The sequence below is a fragment of the Stegostoma tigrinum genome, chromosome 1 (genome assembly GCF_030684315.1).
Source record: "Stegostoma tigrinum isolate sSteTig4 chromosome 1, sSteTig4.hap1, whole genome shotgun sequence".
Classification (NCBI taxonomy): Eukaryota; Metazoa; Chordata; class Chondrichthyes; order Orectolobiformes; family Stegostomatidae; genus Stegostoma; species Stegostoma tigrinum.
In genome coordinates this window covers 10,454,891-10,474,795 of record NC_081354.1, presented here as the reverse complement: position 1 = coordinate 10,474,795, position 19,905 = coordinate 10,454,891, and the positions used below count along the sequence as shown (strand labels likewise).

The window sequence follows — 19,905 nt, the reverse complement described above, 5'->3', positions numbered from 1 at the left end:
GCACTCACCGACTCAAGTATATCCCAATAATAAATTAGATCAAGAGTCAGTAACCTGTTTTTAAATTGAAGAACCTTTTTAAAAATAGTTACCTCAAGTAAAACATTTGAGAGGCACAAAATGAAAATTCAGCACTCATAAAGCTCTGCTCGAGTGTACAATGTCCTGGACTTCTCACGTAAATGCGACAGTCAAGAAGGCACAACACCTCTTCTTTATCAGATGGCTCAGGAAATTGGACATGGCCATGAGGCCTCTCACCAACCTCTACAGATGCACCACTGAAAGCATACTGTACATGTGCATAATGACCTGGTACAGTAAATGGGCTGCCCAGGACCATAAAAATCTACAGAAGCTGATGTGCACAGCCCGGACCATTACGGAAGCCAACCTTCCATCCATGGACTCTGTGTACACAGCTCACTGCTGCACAAAGGCAGTCAACATCATTACAGAGCCATCCCAACCCCGTAATGACCTCTTACAACCTCTTCCATCAGGCAGAAGATACAAAAGCCTGAAAATGTGCACCAGCAGGTTTGGGAACAGCTTCTTTCTGGCCGTTATCAGACTGTTGAATGGATTCCTGCCTCAAATAATGTAGCCTGCAGTGTAACCTGTGTGTCGCGAAGTCTTCTTGATCTGTACTTCCTTTGCTTGCTGTGATCTACTTGTACCACTCATAAAAAAACCTTTTCACTCTATTTCAATTTATGTGACAACAAATCAATTAATCAATCCAAGATAACAAAGTGTGGAGCTGGATGAACACAGCAGGCGCAGCAGCATCTCAGGAGCACAAAAGCTGACGTTTCGGGCCTAGACCCTTCATCAGAGAGGGGGATGGGGAGAGGGAACTGGAATAAATAGGGAGAGAGGGGGAGGCGGACCGAAGATGGAGAGTAAAGAAGATAGGTAGAGAGGAGAGTATAGGTGGGGAGGTAGGGAGGGGATAGGTCAGTCCAGGGAAGACGGACAGGTCAAGGAGGTGGGATGAGGTTAGTAGGTAGCTGGGGGTGCAGCTTGGGGTGGGAGGAAGGGATGGGTGAAAGGAAGAACAGGTTAGGGAGGCAGAGACAGGTTGGACTGGTTTTGGGATGCAGTGGGTGGAGGGGAAGAGCTGGGCTGGTTGTGTGGTGCAGTGGGGGGAGGGGACGAACTGGGCTGGTTTTGGGATGTGGTGGGGGAAGGGGAGATTTTGAAGCTTGTGAAGTCCACATTGATACCATTGGGCTGCAGGGTTCCCAAGCGGAATATGAGTTGCTGTTCCTGCAACCTGCAGGTGGCATCATTGTGGCACTGCAGGAGGCCCATGATGGACATGTCATCTAAAGAATGGCAGGGGGAGTGGAAATGGTTCACGACTGGGAGGAGCAGTTGTTTATTTTGAACCGAGCAGAGGTGTTCTGCAAAGCGGTCCCCAAGTCTCCGCTTGGTTTCCCCAATGTAGAGGAAGCCACACCGAGTACAATGGATACAGTATACCACATTGGCAGATTGGCAGGTGAACCGCTGCTTAATATGGAAAGTCATCTTGGGGCCTGGGATAGGGATGAGGGAGGAGGTGTGGGGGCAAGTGTAGCATTTCCTGCGGTTGCAGGGGAAGGTGCCGGGTGTGGTGGGGTTGGAGGGCAGTGTAGAGTGAACAAGGGAGTCACGTAGAGAGTGGTCTCTCCGGAAAGCAGACAAGGGTGGGGATGGAAAAATGTTTTGTGTAGTGGGGTCGGATTGTAGATGGCCGAAATGTCGGAGGATGATGCATTGTATCCGGAGGTTGGTGGGGTGGTGTGTGAGAACGAGGGAGATACTTTTTGGGCGGTTGTGGTGGGGGCGGGGTGTGAGGGATGTGTTGCGGGAAATGCGGGAGACGCGGTCAAGGGCATTCTCGACCACTGTGGAGGGAAAGTTGCGGTCCTTGAAGAACGTGGACATCTGGGATGTGCACATCTTGGGTGCACATGCGGCGGAGGCAGAGGAATTGGGAATAGGGGATGGAATTTTTGCAGGAGGGTGGGTGGGAGGAGGTGTATTCTAGGTAGCTGTGGGAGTCGGTGGGTTTGAAATGGACATCAGTTACAAGCTGGTTGCCTGAGATGGAGACTAAGAGATCCAGGAAGGTGAGGGATGTGCTGGAGGTGGCCCAGGTGAACTGAATGTTGGGGTGGAAGGTGTTGGTGAAGTGGATGAACTGTTCGAGCTCCTCTGGGGAGCAAGAGGCGGCGCTGATACAGTCATCAATGTAACGGAGGAAGAGGTGGGGTTTGGGGCCTGTGTAGGTGCGGAAGAGAGACTGTTCCATGTAATCTACAAAGAGGCAGGCATGGCTGGGGCCCATGCGGGTGCCCATGGCCACCCACTTTGTCTGTAGGAACTGGGAGGAATCGAAAGAGAAGTTGTTGAGGGTGAGGACGAGTTCGGCTAGGCGGATGAGGGTGTCAGTGGAGGGGAACTGGTTGGGTCTGCGGGACAGGAAGAAGCGGAGGGTCTTGAGGCCATCTGCGTGCGGAATACAGGTGTATAGGGACTGGACGTCGATGGTGAAAATGAGGTGTTGGGGGCCAGGGAATTGGAAGTCCTGGAGGAGGTGGAGGGTGTGGGTGGTGTCACGGACGTAGGTAGGGAGTTCCTGGACCAAAGGGGAGAAAATGGAGTCCAGATAGGTGGAGATGAGTTCGGTGGGGCAGGAACAGGCTGAGACAATGGGTCGACCAGGGCAGGCAGGTTTGTGGATTTTGGGAAGGAGATAGAAACGGGCCGTGCGGGGTTGGGGGACAATGAGGTTAGAGGCTGTGGGTGGGAGGTCCTCTGAGGTGATGAGGTCATGAATGGTGTTGGAGATGATAGTTTGGTGCTCGGGGGTGGGGTCATGATCGAGGGGGCGGTAGGAGGAGGTGTCAGAGAGTTGGTGTTTGGCCTCGGCGATGTAGAGGTTGGTGCGCCATACTACCACTGTGCCGCCCTTGTCTGCGGGTTTGATGGTGAGGTTGGGGTTGGAGCGGAGGGAGCAGAGGGCTGCCCGTTCTGCGGGGGACAGGTTGGAGTGGGTGAGAGGGGTTAATGTCTCGACGGCAGTTGGAGATGAAGAGGTCGAGGGAGGGTAGGAGGCCTGGGGGTGGTGTCCAGGAGGAGGACTTGTGTTGGAAGCAGGCGAAGGGGTCAGTGGAGGGAAGGTTAGGTTCCCGGTTGAAGAAGTAAGCGTGGAGGTGAAGGCGGCGGAAAAACTGCTCTATGTCCAACCGTGACTGGTATTCGTTGATGTGTGGTGTGCTCCTGAGATGCTGCTTGACCTGCTGTGTTCATCCAGCCTCACACTTTATTATCTTGGATTCTCCAGCATCTGCAGTTCCCATTATCTCTGATACAATTAATCAATCAATGTCAATCGTTAGTAAGTAAACTACATGCTTTGAATTTATGTATTAAATAGTAGAGATTATTATGTACCTAACTCTGGAACTCACTGTGTAGAATTAATGATTTCAAAAAGAAATTGAATGAGAATATAAAGAAAATAAACTTGCAGAGTTTAGTATAAATATCACCCTACAAGTCAATGAGATCTTTTGTGGGAGATGCTGACTGTGGAAGTGTACATCTGATGTGGCTAACTTCGATAGTTCAATGCAGTACTTACACAGGAACTTTTTCTTCTCAGTCAAAGACAGCTCATGGAACACTTTCCAAAATATCTCAATGGTTGGGTGTGATCTGCTGTAATTGTCACTGTATGTGGTATTCTGTTATTTAAAAACGAATTGTATATTACAATCACATAACATATCACAGCAGGACAAACACTTCAGGATATGCTTCCATTTCAAATCCTGATGATGACACATCATTGTTCTAGAGTACTCTGCTCAAAGGCAGGTATGGCCAACAGCTCCACAAACCCTCCCATGGGCCAGCAAGGAGGCAGATCCTGAAGCCAGCACAGGTGGAAACGGGATCAAATCCCACGATGCTGGCACCAGTTTGATCCACACCAGTTGGCAGTCCAACCAGTATACCAATGCCCCCAAGGAAGTCACGTCACTGTGGTAAAATGCTCTTTTTACATACACCTTGTCATCCAAAGATATGGACAGCAATGAAGGATGCTCTAATTTTGTTTCCATCACATGGAATTTCTCCTGGTCTTATCTGCTATTGGCAGTTTATTGGAAGGATTTTCAGGTTGATACTCATCATACCTTCATGAACACACTTTCCTTGGCCCTAATGTCGCAGAGTGGAACTTAGCACTGGAGTTTTTGGCTCGGAGGCAGGGACACTGCCCACTGTGCCACAAGACACTCTATTAATGTTTATAAAGTATTTTCATGGATCTTTCACGGCATTCACTGTCATCAAGGAGAGAAGACCAGGCTCTACCCTCCAAATATAAACTGATGTTTTTTCTCTGGTATGCCTTCTAAACTAAGAAGGTGTTCCATAAGTCTTGTTGTACCATCGGTGTTTTTGGAATCTTGCTTTGTGCAAATTATCTGCCATGTTTCCCTGTATTAAAACAGTGACCTCATGAAGAGGCAGATTCTAGGCACAGTAATTTCTGTATGGGTTATAAATAGTTTCCAAACCTTTTCCAGCATGTTCCAATCATAGTCATCATTTCCAATCAATATGCCCATCAGCTCTTGTGGCTGGAAGAACTTTAGTAGAGTCTTGTCGCAAACTTTATAGAAACCTCTTTGAAACTCATCAAAGGGTTCTTTGACTGATGTTGTGAATACGTAATTGATGTAGGCATTCAAATATTCCTCCCTTTGATCATAAGGAAACAGCAACATTAAAATATGACCCAAAAGTATGCTATGTGAACAGACTACCAACAGTGCAATTTGATGACATTTGTATCCCTGGGTTGGGGCAGCCTTTGCCCTCTGCCAGAAAAGGGCAGCAAATAGGCAATGCAGCTCTGCTGGCAATATAGTGCTGGTGCCCAGCGGCCCAAACCAGTTATGGGATTGGCCCCCATTTAAGTACGATCTTGTTCTAGCTCACGTGAGGTCCAAGAGCCGAGTAGACCAAGGGCATGTCATTCAGGGAAAGGCTGGAGTTTTAAGTTTAGTTGTTTAGAGGCTACCCAATGCCTGACAGAAACAGGCAAGTCTGCTTACAAAAATACAAATAGCAACGGGCAGGGAATGACAACTGGGCCATCAAGTTTTTCCCACATTCCTGATGCCTACCCCTCCATAACCAGACATGACCTGGCTCCTAGCATCCTCTTTGGAGAAAGGCAAAGAAGTATGAGACAAAACAATACCTGGGCTGCAAAACAATAGCCCTCATCTGCCTCCTCAACTCGATCAAAATGCAGACAAGGAAATGTGCAGGAAATATAACATTTGCCAAGTTCCTCCTTCAAGGAACGGGGTAATGGACAGGCTTGGGTGCACGAACGGTGGAGCAGGCAAGTCTTTCAGTTGGAGCAGGTGAAGAGAGGTGAGTAAAGACAAAAGGAAGAAATCTAAAACTCTGACCTCACTGTAGCTCCATTTACTTATAACATACGTGTTCTCTTTCGTCACAGCCCGGTCCCTGCCATTTGGAATGAGCTCAACCTCCTTTTTCTCCCAGGTAATCTGCATTTTAAAAAAAAAGAGTCAGTTATGATTCCTTGTGTTGTGAGTCATAATTCTTCAACTAATGATGAGGATCCTTTGTGTTAAGAAACAGGGCATGCAAGATAAACTAAATAGTAATTTCCTACAACTATACTTCAAAAGAATTTCCTTGCCTGCAAAGCACTGAGTTGGTTGTGAAGTGCACTGTAAAAATGCATTTTTTAAAAAGTTCAAATGAAGTGCTGGATCAGAAAGTCGGGTGGGTGCAGGCACATGCAACTTTTAATAGAAACAAACAAATTAGCAATAGACTAAGGCCATTTGGTCCCACAGCTTTACCCATCATTTTATAGAATCATGGCTGATCTGTTTCTATTTCAAATTCCACTTCCCCTGATAGCCTCTGATCTCTTTGTCTAACAAGAATTCATCTACCTCAGTCTTAAAATTAAACACTGCCCCTGCCTCCCACCATGTTATGAGACAGACAGTTCCAAAGTCTCACGATTCTCAGTGGGAAGAAAAATGTCAGCCCCTAATTTTAAAGCCATGCCCCCTAGTTCTGGACTTACCTGTAGAATTAAACATCCTTTTCACCTCCATCTTGTCAAGACTATTCAGAATGTTGTATACATCAATCAAATCACCACGTGCTCTTTGGAACTCTATGGAAAGCATGCCCAGCCTATCCAATATTATATGACAAGATTACTCATTCATTCCAGATATCAATCTGGTAAAGCTCCTCTGAACCATCTCCAATGCATGTACATCCTTCCATTAAATGAAGAGCAAAACTGCAGTTGTTTTCCTTTTAAACAATACCCTGTTGTTCATTCTTCCTGCTGAACTATACAACTTCACAGTTTCCCCTTTACATTCCATCTGCCAGACTTTTGCCCACTTATTTAACCCACCTATAAACAGTCTGCATCCTTGTTATATAATCTTCACAACTGATGTCCTTACTTATCTTTGTGTCATCTGCAAACTTAGCCATCATGTCTTCAATTTCCTCATCTAAGGCAGTGATAGAAAATATAAAAACTTGAGGGCTCAACACAGACCCCTGCAATCCCCACTCATCATATCCTGCTTATCTGAAATAGATCTATTGATGCATGTTCTCTGTTTTCTATGAGCTGGCTGACCTTCTATCCATTCTACTACATCATCCCTTATATCATAAGCTCTTACATTGCACAATAACCCTTTATATGGAACCAAGTCAAATGTTTTCAGGAAATCCAAATACGGTACATCAACAGGCTCCTCCTTATCCACAAAGCATGCAATCCACTGTAATAGGCTTCTCAACTTGTCCCGATGCTTACAAAAAAAATGTGGATCCTTGGCTTTGCAAAGAAATAAAAAGTATAAAAAAGTGGAAAAATGGTGTTCAGCATGAGTAATGCTCAGGTCAAATACTGCCCCTTTAGCAGGAAACGATGGAGTCAACGCAGACGAGATTTACTATTGAGAGACATTTTTTAATCAACTTATATATTGATTTTTGGAGCTGGTGGCACCTGAAACAGTCCTCTGGCTCAGATGTAGGGACACTACCATGACATTATAAGAGCTCTGATTAACTACTGGTATCAGGGATAAAAGTCAGCAGTTACATGGACTGAGCTTATTCTCTTTAAAGAACAGTAAGGAGAGATTTGAAAGAACTTTTCAAAATCTTCAAGGGCTCTGATAGAATAAATAAGGAAAATCTATTTCTATTGGAAGGAGTGTTGGGAATTGGATGTCAGACTTTCAAAGTAATTAGCAAAAGAACCAGAAACTGTACAAGGAACAAAAAGAAAATACACAGTGAGGTACTGTGATCTAGAAGACATGACCTGAATGGGCAGAGGAAACAAAATCATTGGCAATTTTCTTATAGGTATTAGACAAGTACGTGGGAGAAGGGCAGGACAAAGGAGTTTGTTCTTGTTGTATAAGTGATAATGAGAACTGCAGATGCTGGAGAATCCAAGATAATAAAATGTGAGGCTGGATGAACAGAGCAGGCCCAGCAGCATCTCAGGAGCACAAAAGCTGACGTTTCGGGCCTAGATCCTTCATCAGAGAGGGGGATGGGGTGAGGGTTCTGGAATAAATAGGGAGAGAGGGGGAGGCGGACCGAAGATGGAGAGAAAAGAAGATAGGTGGAGAGGAGAGTATAGGTGGGGAGGTAGGGAGGGGATAGGTCAGTCCAGGGAAGACGGACAGGTCAAGGAGGTGGGATGAGGTTAGTAGGTATGAGATGGAGGTGCGGCTTGGGGTGGGAGGAAGTGATGGGTGAGAGGAAGAACAGGTTAGGGAGGCAGAGACAGGCTGGACTGGTTTTGGGATGCGGTGGGGGAAGGGCAGATTTTGAAGCTGGTGAAGTCCACATTGATACCATTGGACTGCAGGGTTCCCAAGCGGAATATGAGTTGCTGTTCCTGCAACCTTCGGGTGGCATCATTGTGGCACTGCAGGAGGCCCATGATGGACATGTCATCTAAAGAATGGGAGGGGGAGTGGAAATGGTTTGCGACTGGGAGGTGCAGTTGTTTATTGCGAACCAAGCGGAGGTGTTCTGCAAAGCGGTCCCCAAGCCTCCGCTTGCTTTCCCCAATGCAGAGGAAGCCACACCGGGTACAGTGGATGCAGTATACCACATTGGCAGATGTGCAGGTGAACCTCTGCTTAATGTGGAAAGTCTTCTTGGGGCCTGGGATAGGGGTGAGGGAGGAGGTGTGGGGGCAAGTGTAGCATTTCCTGCAGTTGCAGGGGAAGGTGCCGGGTGTGGTGGGGTTGGAGGGCAGTGTGGAGCGAACAAGGGAGTCACGGAGAGAGTGGTCTCTCCGGAAAGCAGACAGGGGTGGGGATGGAAAAATGTCTTGGGTGGTGGGGTCGGATTGTAGATGGTGGAAGTGTTGGAGGATAATGCGTTGTATCCGGAGGTTGGTGGGGTGGTGTGTGAGAACGAGGGGGATCCTCTTTGGGTGGTTGTGGCGGGGGCGGGGTGTGAGGGATGTGTTGCGGGAAATGCGGGAGACGCGGTCAAGGGCGTTCTCGACCACTGTGGGGGGAAAGTTGCGATCCTTGAAGAACATGGACATCTGGGATGTGCGAGAGTGGAATGCCTCATCGTGGGAGCAGATGCGGCGGAGGCGGAGGAATTGGGAATAGGGGATGGAATTTTTGCAGGAGGGTGGGTGGGAGGAGGTGTATTCTAGGTAGCTGTGGGAGTCGGTGGGCTTGAAATGTTGTATAGTTCTCTCACAATGGACAAAATGGCCTCCTTTGTCACGTTCTCAGTCCTGATATCATTTTATGACTGCCCTGATATGATTTCAGAAAATTCACTGCAGAGATTTGAGAGCTTTTGAGGTGGAAAGCGACATACATATGTAACTTCTTTATCTGTCTAAGTTGGTGAGGCTGCAAATTGGTCTTTTAAAAATGCTTGGTCTGACATCAAGTACATAACGAAAGAACACCTTCTATTTGTTAGTAAGCTGTCTGGAGCTGTTCCAACGTGATTGATGTAAATCCTTTCTACTCACAGAAAAGTTTATGTCCACATCTAGGTCCTCGTCACTGTTCAGAATATGCTGCAGTAGGCTAAAAATGGACAGAAATAGAAAGAAAGTATTGGAATTGAATCTGTTATGATTACAGAAAACTATTGTAAACTGAGAAACTCTAAGACAATTACTGAAGTTGAAAATGAATATGGGGTGTTTTGAAAGAAATAAAGCATATGCATAGCCCAATAATCTTTAATTGACTGTGTTTTGCTCAAAAAAGACTCAGAGCATGAATGGCAAATTATTAATGCACAAGTCATTAATGCAAACAATTAGCAAAAATTTCAGAGGATTATGAGGAACTCCATGAGTTGTGAATCTTTAGAACTGTTGGTCAATTATGCCCCTGCCACATGCTTCACATATAGGTAATCACCCTTTGCCTCACCATTATTTTAAGAGTTCTTTTGATTTGTACCTTAATTGCCTTTTAAATTCCCCATGGAAAGTTATAACTCCAAGTTAAGTGTACGTTTTTTAATGACATGGTAATTGTTAGCATATTACCAACTGACCTCTCTGGCCCAGAAAGGGAGAAAATTCACTGAATCACAGAAGTGCTACAGTGCATAGAACGTAGAACAGAGAACATTACAGCACAGTACAGGCCCTTCGGCCCTCGATGTTGTGCCGACCTGTCATACCGATCTCAAGCCCGTCTAACCTACACTATTCCATGTACGTCCATATGCTTATTCAATGACGACTTAAATGTACCTGAAGTTGGCGAATCTACTACCATTGCAGGCAAAGCGTTCCATTCCCTTACGACTCTCTGAGTAAAGAAACTACCTCTGACATCTGTCCTATATCTTTCACCCCTCAATTTAAAGCTATGCCCCCTCGTGCTCCCCATCATCATCCTAGGAAAAAGGCTCTCCCTATCCACCCTATCTAACCCTCTGATTATTTTATATGTTTCAATTAAGTCTCCTCTCAACCTTCTTCTCTCTAATGAAAACAGCCTCAAGTCCCTCGGCCTTTCCTCGTAAGACCTTCCCTCCATACCAGGCAACATCCTAGTAAATCTCCTCTGCACCCTTTCAAAAGCTTCCACATCCTTCTTATAATGCGGTGACCAGAACTGTACGCAATACTCCAAGTGCGGCTGCACCAGAGTTTTGTACAGCTTCACCATAACCTCTTGGTTCCGGAACTCGATCCATCTATTAATAAAAGCTAAAACACTGTATGCCTTCTTAACAGCCCTGTCAACCTGGGTGGCAACTTTCAGGGATCTGTGTACATGGACACCGAGATCTCTCTGCTCATCTACACTACTAAGAATCTTATCATTAGCCCTGTACTTTGCCTTCTGGTTACTCCTACCAAAGTGCATCACCTCACACTTGTCTGCATTAAACTCTATTTGCCACCTCTCAGCCCAGTTCTGCAGCTTATCTATGTCTCTCTGCAACCTACAGCATCCTTCGTCACTATCCACAACTCCACCGACCTTAGTGTCGTCTGCAAATTTACTAACCGATCCTTCTACGCCCTCATCCAGGTCATTTATAAAAATGACAAACAGCAGTGGACCCAACACCGACCCTTGCAGTACACCACTAGTAACTGGTCTCCAGGATGAACGTTTCCCATCAACTACCACCCTCTGTTTTCTTTCAGCAAACCAATTTCCGATCCAAACTGCTATATCTCCCACAATTCCATTCCTCCGCATTTTGTACAATAGCCTATTGTGGGGAACCTTATTGAACACCTTGCTGAAATCCATATACACCACATCAACCAGTTTACTCTCATCTACCTGTCTGGTCACCTTCTCAAAGAACTCAATAAGGTTTGTGAGGCACGACCTTCCCTTCACAAAACTGTGCTGACTATCCCTAATCAATTTATTCTTTTCTAGATGATTATAAATCCTATCCCTTATAACCTTTTCCAACACTTTACCAACAACTGAGGTAAGGCTCACTGGTCTATAATTACCAGGGTTGTCTCTACTCCCCTTCTTGAACAGGGGAATCACATTTGCTATCCTCCAGTCATCTGGCACTATTCCTGTAGACAATGACGAGTTAAAGATCAATGCCAAAGGCTCGGCAATCTCCTCCCTGGCTTCCCAGAGGTTCCTAGGATAAATCCCATCTGGCCCAGGGGACTTATCTATCTTCACCCTCTGAAGGATTTCTAACACCTCTTCCTTGTGAACCTCAATCCCACCTAGTCTAGTAGCCTGTATCTCAGTATTCTCCTCGACAACATTGTAATTTTCTAGAGTGAATACTGTTGAAAAAATTTCATTTAGCGCTTCCCCTATCTTATCTGACTCCACACACAACTTACCACTACTATCCTTGATTGTCCCTCATCTTACTTTCGTCATTCTTTTATTCCTTAAGTACCTATAGAAAGCCTTAGGGTTTACCCTGATCCTATCTGCCAACAACTTCTCATGTCTCCTCCTGGCTCTTCTGAGCTCTCTCTTTAGGTCTTTCCTGGCTACCTCGTAGCCCTCAAGCGCCCTAACTGAGCCTTCACATCTCGTCCTAACATAAGCCTTCTTCTTCCTCTTGACCAGAGATTCCTTCTCCTTCATAAACCACGGCTCCCACACTCTACAGCTTTCTCCCTGCAGCAGGACAGTCTGCCCCTCGTTTAACGAGCGTCATTACCTAGTGCCAATCTCCTGCATTTTCTCCATACTCTCAGACATTATCTTTATCTGAATAACCATCCAATGCCCTCTTGAATGCTCAACTGAAGCTGCCTCCACCACACTTGCAAACAATGCTTTCTAAACACTAACTACTTGCTGAGTGCAAAAGCTTTTCATCATCTCACCCTTACTTTGTGTGCACATCACTTTAAAACTATGCCACTTTTGTTCTTGTTCCTCTTACAAGCAGGACCACCTTCTCCTCTGGATCCAGCACTTCATCCTCTGACACTTCGGCCATCTACAATCCGACCCCACCACCAAAGATATTTTTCCCTCCCTACCCTTGTCTGCTTTCTGGAAGGACCACTCTCTCCATGTCTCCCTTGTCTGCTCCACACTCCCCTCCAGCCCCACCACACCTGGCACCTTCCCCTGCAACCGCAGGAAATGCTACACCTGCCCCCACACCTCCTCCCTCACCCCCATCCCAGGCCCCAAGAAGACTTTCCACATCAAGCAGAGATTCATTTGCACATCTGCTAATGTGGTATACTGCATCCGCTATACCCGTTGTGGCCTCCTCTACATCAGGGAAACCAAGTGGAGTCTTGGGGACCACTTTGTAGAACACTTACGCTCGGTTCGCAATAAACAGCTGCGCCTCCCAGTCGCAAACCATATCAACTCCCTCTCCCATTCCTCAGATGACATGTCCATCCTGGGCCTCCTGCAGTACCACAATGATGCCACACCTTCTTCCCAGCCTGCTCCTTCCAGCCTGCTCACGATTCTATACACTTCTATTGAATCCCTTCTCAAATTTCTTCTCTCCAAAAAAAAACTCCCAAATTATTTGATCTGTCCTCATAACTGAAGTTTCTCATTCCTGGGACCATTCTTATCAATCAGTTCTGCACTCTCTCCAATCTGTAAACAACCTTCCTAAAAGATAGCACCCAGAACTCTGCACAATCCTCCAGCTGAGTTCCAGCAAGTGTCTTAGACAAGGTTAATATCACTTCCTTGCTCTTGTACACTATATCTTTATTAAGAAAACTGAGGATACTGTATACTCAACTTGTAGCTCTCTCTACCTGTCCTGCCATTTTCCATGATCTATGCACCCTCTGTAGAATTTTCCCCTTTGTTTGATACTGTATTTCAATGTCCTTCCTATCAAAATGCATTATCTCACAGTTCCCTACGTTGAAATTCATCTGCCACCTATCAATTTGTTGATGTCCTTGTGGAGTTTCACAGTGTACTCCTCACAGTTTACCAATCTGCTAAGTTTTGTATCATCTGCAAAAATTGAAGTTGCCCCAGTACACAAGATCTAAAAGTACAGGATTCAGCTTGTCGAGAGAGTTTGAGAATGTGACCTTCTGGATGCAATAGATTTTCTAGAATCACACATTTATGGGAGATACTTTAGCTTTATTTAGCTCTTTGGATGGTACGTTTCAATGAGTTTGAGATAACCTTTCAACAAAAATGATACTTAATAATGTTGCCGTAATTATGCAGATGGAGGGAGAGAACTAAGACATTCTCCCAGCATCAAAAGATTTCCAACTGATACGGATCATGTGACCTCTGTAAGCTAATTCTGCTACCTTTTCAAACCTCTTCATCCTTCTCTTTTTTCTGTTGTCTCTACTTCCCTGTTCACACTTTGTGCCTAGCACCGAACCAGGTATTTCATTAAACAAAGACATGAATAGCAACAGCATAAAATTTGCAATCATATAAGAAAGTTGCCTGCAGATCTGGGAACTTACTTCTCGAAAGAAGGAACTAGCTCCTTCAGATCCTCCAATGTGGGCATCATACCCAGTAGCTTCTTGAAGAGTGCAAGTGGGAATGGGATGTAGACGACACTGAAATTATATACAACAAGGCCGCAAAGTATTCCTAGCAGGCGGTAGTTTTTGATGGGCACTGAAATCTACGATAATGAAGACAAAAGAAAATAATAATCTACATGTCATTATAAGTTAGACATAGTCCTTTGGGCTAAAGGGATCAAAGGTTATGGGGAAAAAGTGTGAACGGGGATTGAGTTGGAGGATCAGCCATGATCATATTAAATAATGGAGCAGGCTCAAAGGGCCGAATGGTCTATGCCTGGTACCATTTTCTATGCTTCTATATCAATTGCTAAAGACATAAATCATTAGCATTCTCAAACTGTTGGCACCAGGGAAAGACACTAGCTCAGAAAATGTTGGTTGTAACATTTCAAATATACTAAGTACAACTGTATAGATGCGTTTGATCATTTTCTGGTACATGTAATAATGTGATAGTGTTGCTACATTATAAATTCTATATTTAGTTGAATCCAAATGTAAGATAGCAATGGAAAGAAGTTTCAACAAAATAAAACTGCATTGAGTTCACCTTTCATTTCTTGTGGTGGATTAATGTTGACTAATATATATGGCTATTATATATATATTTTACATATCGTTTATTAATGTCGTTCCTGAACAGATATCAATGAATACTGTTTTTTATGGATTTTAATTGGTTTGCTTCCTACACAGTAATTTCCTAACATCTTGCATTTTTTAAAACTAAACATAAAGTTTGAGCTAATCAAATGCAAACACTGTATTGTGCACATCAAGTATGGTACCTGAAGATTAATGTTCAGAGACAGTACGAGATAAAATCTATATACACACTCTACATAAATATATGTAATATACAGGCAAGTAACAAATATAGGTCTCTGTAAACAATAAATGCTGGAGAGCACAGCAAGTCAGGCAGCATCCATGGAGAGAGAGCCATCTAAAGTTTGAGTTTAGATGACACTTCATCAGAGCTGAAACCTAAACCTTCAGTTAAAGCGTTAGCATGCTCTCTCTCCATGGTTGCTGCCTGACCACTGTGTTCTATTGTTTTCTGTACATATTCCAGCATCTGCAGTTATTTGCTCCTACATATATTGGGCTCTGTTCACAATAAGTTGCATATCTTCTATTTGAGTGTGACTTTGAGATCACACAGTCAGACTGTGATAAACAAAGACTGAAATATTCCGAACATAGTTTTAGTGAGAAAATGCTGCAGATTAGAAAGCATTTTGCAGTTTTCTGATGGAGCTTAGAAGCCACATAATATTTTCAAATTACTTTGCAATAACGAGAGAACGAACATGCCATCTATTCACATTGGCATCCTGCTTTTCTTAAACATGTTAATTTGGCTCACCTCTGGGGGAAACCAAATGATTCTGAAGTCTTCACGGTAAATAAACATTTTGGAATCTGGTTGAATCAACTGTCTAAAGAGAAAAAGGAAGAATTCCTGCCTTATAGCTCCCAGATCCTCACCCGGTTCTCCATCAAACTTTACCTAAAGAAATAAAAATCGTGCAAAAACTAGTGTAGAATCACAGTTGCACATCTGCATTCTGGTTTTGACTGTCAATACAAGAGATATACTTAACGATATGGAAATTGCAAGTTGAAGAGACACCAAACCCAACAATTAAAACTTCTACCATTCTGGTAGCCACTTGATGCAATCATAGTGGTGTTATTGTACAAGGGACTCAGACAAGGGCTGCAGAGGTTTGGGCAGTATAAATTGAACTCACCTGCTCCTCAAGGGCACACCACACTTACCATGTGTCATGTCTCAAATTAGTCATATACTGCATCTCAAAATGTCAACTGTTGAAACAACGTCACATAACTTGCTTTTAAATGAACCAATACAAACTACTATGACAGACTACCCAGGATTTTCTGCTCATTGCTGAAATATTTGTTTTATATTTACTCTCCGTTTTGGTTCTATTGTTTTGGCCAAGAGGAGGCAATGTGCTCTCCAACATCTAGCTTCCCCCTCCCCCACTCACCTCAACCATTCTAATTCTCAGTTGAGTCTCCTTTCAATAGCATGTTCTCATTTAGAGAGCACCAGAGAAGTGAGAGGCTGAATAGTCTTCTTCTATGCCGTAACAAGTCAGTGAACATATCAATGTCACCAATAAATGTAATCACTTGCCATAACTTGGTTTCCCCAAGACCTTGCCCTCCAACCTTCTTCTTGAACATTCAGCATTACATCTGTAAATAACTGTGAGACCACTAACTTGAATCCTGTCGATATGGGACAGGAGTCACAATTAGGCCCGCTCAGCTTAAGAGGAAAGGCTAACTTTCTTAAAGGATATTGTTCAACCAGTCAGATTTTCATAATGATCCAACAGCTTCAAAGCACCATTTGACCAGATGTTTTGAACCCAATTGAAATTCTCAAATCACTGTGGTAGCATTTAAATGGACCTCCTTGGGACTATGAGTCCAATAATATAACCACTGCATCATTGCACCCTAAAGAGCTGAATCTATTTACATCGGCAGAATGCTAAACTGATTTTTTTTTACCTTGAGTTCCTTCCGCAGATCCTCCTCATCAACTTGTATCAGCTTCTTAAAAGTATCAGTGATCAAATCTTGGCGGTTAACCTTCAGTTTAAAGATGGGATACTTGGGCGGTTCAGGGTTTCCCATACAGATGTTACGGTATGTGAAATTCATTGCTTCAACAAAGGCTTTCTATCCAACACAAATTAGAAACAGAAGGAGATACTACCATCATGTTAAAGAAAACTTTAACCAAACTGACATTTAAAAGATAAAAATAAAGAAGTGCAGATGTTGGAGATCTGAGACAAAAAGCAAAATTGCTGGAGAAACTCAGCAGGTCTGGCAGAGTTAGCGCTTTGAGTTAAGTGACCTTTCTTCAGTTCTGATAATCTAAGGGCCATAAGAGGCAACAATTAGTACACATGGAATTCAGGAGAAACTTCGTTAATTGGAGAGTGATGACAATGTGAATTAGCTTTCCACAAGCAGAGGTGGCTGCAAATAGCAAAGTGCATTTAAGGTAAAGCTGGATAAATATATGAGGGCAAAGGACGGAGGGAAACGTGGATGGGGTTAGATATCGTAAGGTGGGAGGAGGCTTGTGTGGCATACAAAAATCACCATGAAGCTGTTGGGTGGAATGGCCTGTTTCTGAGATGTACGTTCTCAGTTATGTCCACAACCTTCTGTATCGCAGACATTGCTTAGCCCATGCATACTTCCACCAGAAGGCAAATGCACTAAGGTTGCACCGTACTTGTTGCAGTATTACTGCTTATCAACTCAGTGAAAAGTGGAGGGGAACAATTTGAACTTGACCTTCCTCCCAAACAGCTCAAAGCAGGGCCTAGGAGGTTCATCGTTAATTATTTTTATGCCTTTCGGTGGCTGGGATGAAGATAATTTTGAGGGCTGTTATTAACGCTCTCGGCTGGACACTACTTAAGGAATTTTGTAAGAACGAAGAGCAAAGAGGGACTTCATTACAACAAAAAGTTGCATTTAAGTAGTACCTTCAACACAGTAAAATGTCGCAAGTCCCTTCACAGGAACTTTACCAGATCACATTTGCCACAAAGTCACATTAGGAGATATAATGATAGGTGACCAAAAGATTGTTTGATGTAATAGGTTTTAAGGAGCACTTAAAAGGAGTAGAGTAGAGCAATGAGGGTTATAGACACATTTTAATTATTCATTTTCCCCTGAAAACATAAAATTACTTACAGCTTTCTCCCAAACTGAATTCATGTGAAGTATCTGAATCTTGGCATTTAAATTGAAGATGAATGGATAGCAACAAAGTGGTACCTTCTTATCTTCTAACCCATTGGGCTGTGGGAGAGAAAAAGCACAGCACCTTGTGAGAACTCCACTCTCAAACATAGCACAGCTCCCCAGTTTTGCAGAAGTCATGGGATGATTGGGTGGACAATATCGAGAAGAAAGGCCCACTTTCCTGTTTAAAAATGGAGACCTAAAATGGACACAATGCTCATGTTCCAACAGTGCCTGAAATAAGCCTGATCTCCAAGAATTGATTGGGAGATATTCACTCATCCTTAGTAGCCTTTGAGGTGTGAAGTCAGCTGCCTTGAATATGTTAAAGTAGGGCACAATCTCTTTGTATACTGTTCCATAATATGCAGTAGCTCTACTTTGAATGAGGCAAACATTGCAAGATTCTTGTGTAAGATAGCAATGATACTCAGAGTGCCCGACTGTTGGTTCTGAGAGTTGGCAACTGGTCAAGGTCGTAGTTGTTTGGTACTAGTAACATCACTAGATCATATCCACCAAATCATACCTTTTGTTTACTTGGGGTCAGATACAATATTTCTGATTCGTGCCTATTAATCTAAAGGTCATTATGAGATGTTTTTCCAGTTCTGTAAGGTTCTCTGCTTAGGGAAAGTCAGCAAGAGGAAGCTCATAAAGTATCATTCTTCTTTTGGCTCCCATAATAAAGGTAAGCAGTGTCACAGAAGTAAACATATGTAATTCACTAATAATGAAGTATTTACAGCATGGAAAGGGGCCATTCAGCCCATCAAGCCTATCTGGACTATCAATCTCACTTAGAACATACAAATGTCTGACTTAAGAGCAGCAGAAGGCCACATTAAAAACACGCTTCCTTGTTCTTTGTTTATTACTGCTTGAACATATCTTTTTAAAATTTGCCATTTATAAGCTAATATTGATGTTATGTCATCCCTAACAAATCTCACTGTGATTAAATTATCCTAAACTGTCCCTTTGATGTTAAGTGCTCTTAAATCTACATTGTCTGACTTTAAAGTGACTGAGTAGTGGAAATAGTTTTCCCAAATTTTCCTACCTTAAATTGCAATTTCCCCTGAACATAAATTTTAGAATTGCTCAATGCTTTGTTTTGTAATTTTATGACAGAACAGATGAAATCCCACCAAACCCTCCTCACCTCATCATGATTCACCCTCCTTGCTAATCCTCTAATCAACCCACAATGTCTCACCCCTTCAGCCTCACCTCCCATTATCTGTTCCCTACCCTCAGTACACCCCACTCCTCCCACCATCTCACTGCCCTTCACTTTCTGCTTCCTTACACTCAGCGCCAGTGGTATCCTACAGCTCTCCCATTTCCAGATAGAACCCTCACCTTTGTTTCTGCCATTCTCATCAGCTCTCTTAAACCCTGCTCCTGCACTGCCTTTATGTATGCTCCCTTTGCAGCATCCTTAAGATCCACCGGCAGGATTACATCACTAACACTGAATTCCTGGAAACACCAACATCACCAGTGTTGAGGAATATGGTCTTTCAAAGTAAACTGTGTTGGGATGGTCACTGTGTTGTACAGAGAGCTGACCAAAGCAAGCAGATTCCCTCAAGAAATCCCACTCTGTGCTCCAAATCCTCAGTTACCAGTGGATGTTCAGGCCAGAGATCATGATGCTTGGGGATGCTATATCAAGATTGAGCAAGGAGCCAGCACAAAAGAGAAAAGGAGGAGAAGGATAGATCCAATCACACTCAGCAGCGATTTCATCTTCAACTGCATCCGTTGTGGAAGAATCTGTTGTCATCGATAGCCCTAACCCGTGAACAATGAACTTGCAACCAAACAGTACAACGTTCTTAAAATCTTTGCTTGCTGTAAAGATGTTGGAAACTTACCCGTAGTTGATGTTCTTTAAATCTAATGACTTCAAAGCCAACATCAAACAGGAGAACTTCATCGATGTAGAATTTGTTTTGTGGAATTTTGTGATGTGATTTCATATTTGCCTAAGGTAAAATGCATAAAGAACAGATTTTAATATCTAGGTTCAAAAACAAAAATACGGAAAGTCGTGGAAAATGAGACAAGTGCTTTCTGATACTTACATGATACACCAGTTCTAGAACATTCAGAGCTTCCCTTAAAATATTTTCCAATATATTAATTGAAGGATGGCATGGCAATTCTGTATACAAGGCATGGAGGCTTGTAAGCAAAATTACCACTGCAGCCCTAAATGTTTGGACAACATTGTTCAAATACGATGACTTCAACGTCGACCAGCAATTTTCTAGATATTAAAAAGATGCACAATGTTATCAACTGTGCAGCTACCAGCAGCCATCAAAGCAGTAACATAACACAGGTACAGTAGGGGGTCTTGCTGCAGAGTGGCAGTGTGCCATCCTCTGGGCCAGAAACCCTGGATTCAGGTCCCACTGGCCACAGAGCTGTGACATGACAAACAAAAATAAAAGATATAA

General features: G+C 43.6%; 1 protein-coding gene across 1 annotated transcript in view; it reads right to left on the bottom strand.

Annotated features, from left to right (window-relative positions):
• The window catches only part of LOC125454131 (probable E3 ubiquitin-protein ligase HERC4), a 45,136-nt gene that overhangs the window by 2,568 nt on the left and 22,663 nt on the right, over positions 1-19,905 (bottom strand). The window contains exons 13-22 of the mRNA XM_059651105.1: positions 19,528-19,712; positions 19,318-19,428; positions 17,384-17,491; positions 16,175-16,345; positions 14,991-15,134; positions 13,550-13,716; positions 9,122-9,179; positions 5,521-5,591; positions 4,584-4,767; positions 3,638-3,740 (exon numbers count right to left, since the gene is read on the bottom strand). Coding sequence (XP_059507088.1) covers positions 3,638-3,740; positions 4,584-4,767; positions 5,521-5,591; positions 9,122-9,179; positions 13,550-13,716; positions 14,991-15,134; positions 16,175-16,345; positions 17,384-17,491; positions 19,318-19,428; positions 19,528-19,712 — 1,302 coding nt within the window. The remainder of the gene's footprint in view (positions 1-3,637; positions 3,741-4,583; positions 4,768-5,520; positions 5,592-9,121; positions 9,180-13,549; positions 13,717-14,990; positions 15,135-16,174; positions 16,346-17,383; positions 17,492-19,317; positions 19,429-19,527; positions 19,713-19,905) is intronic.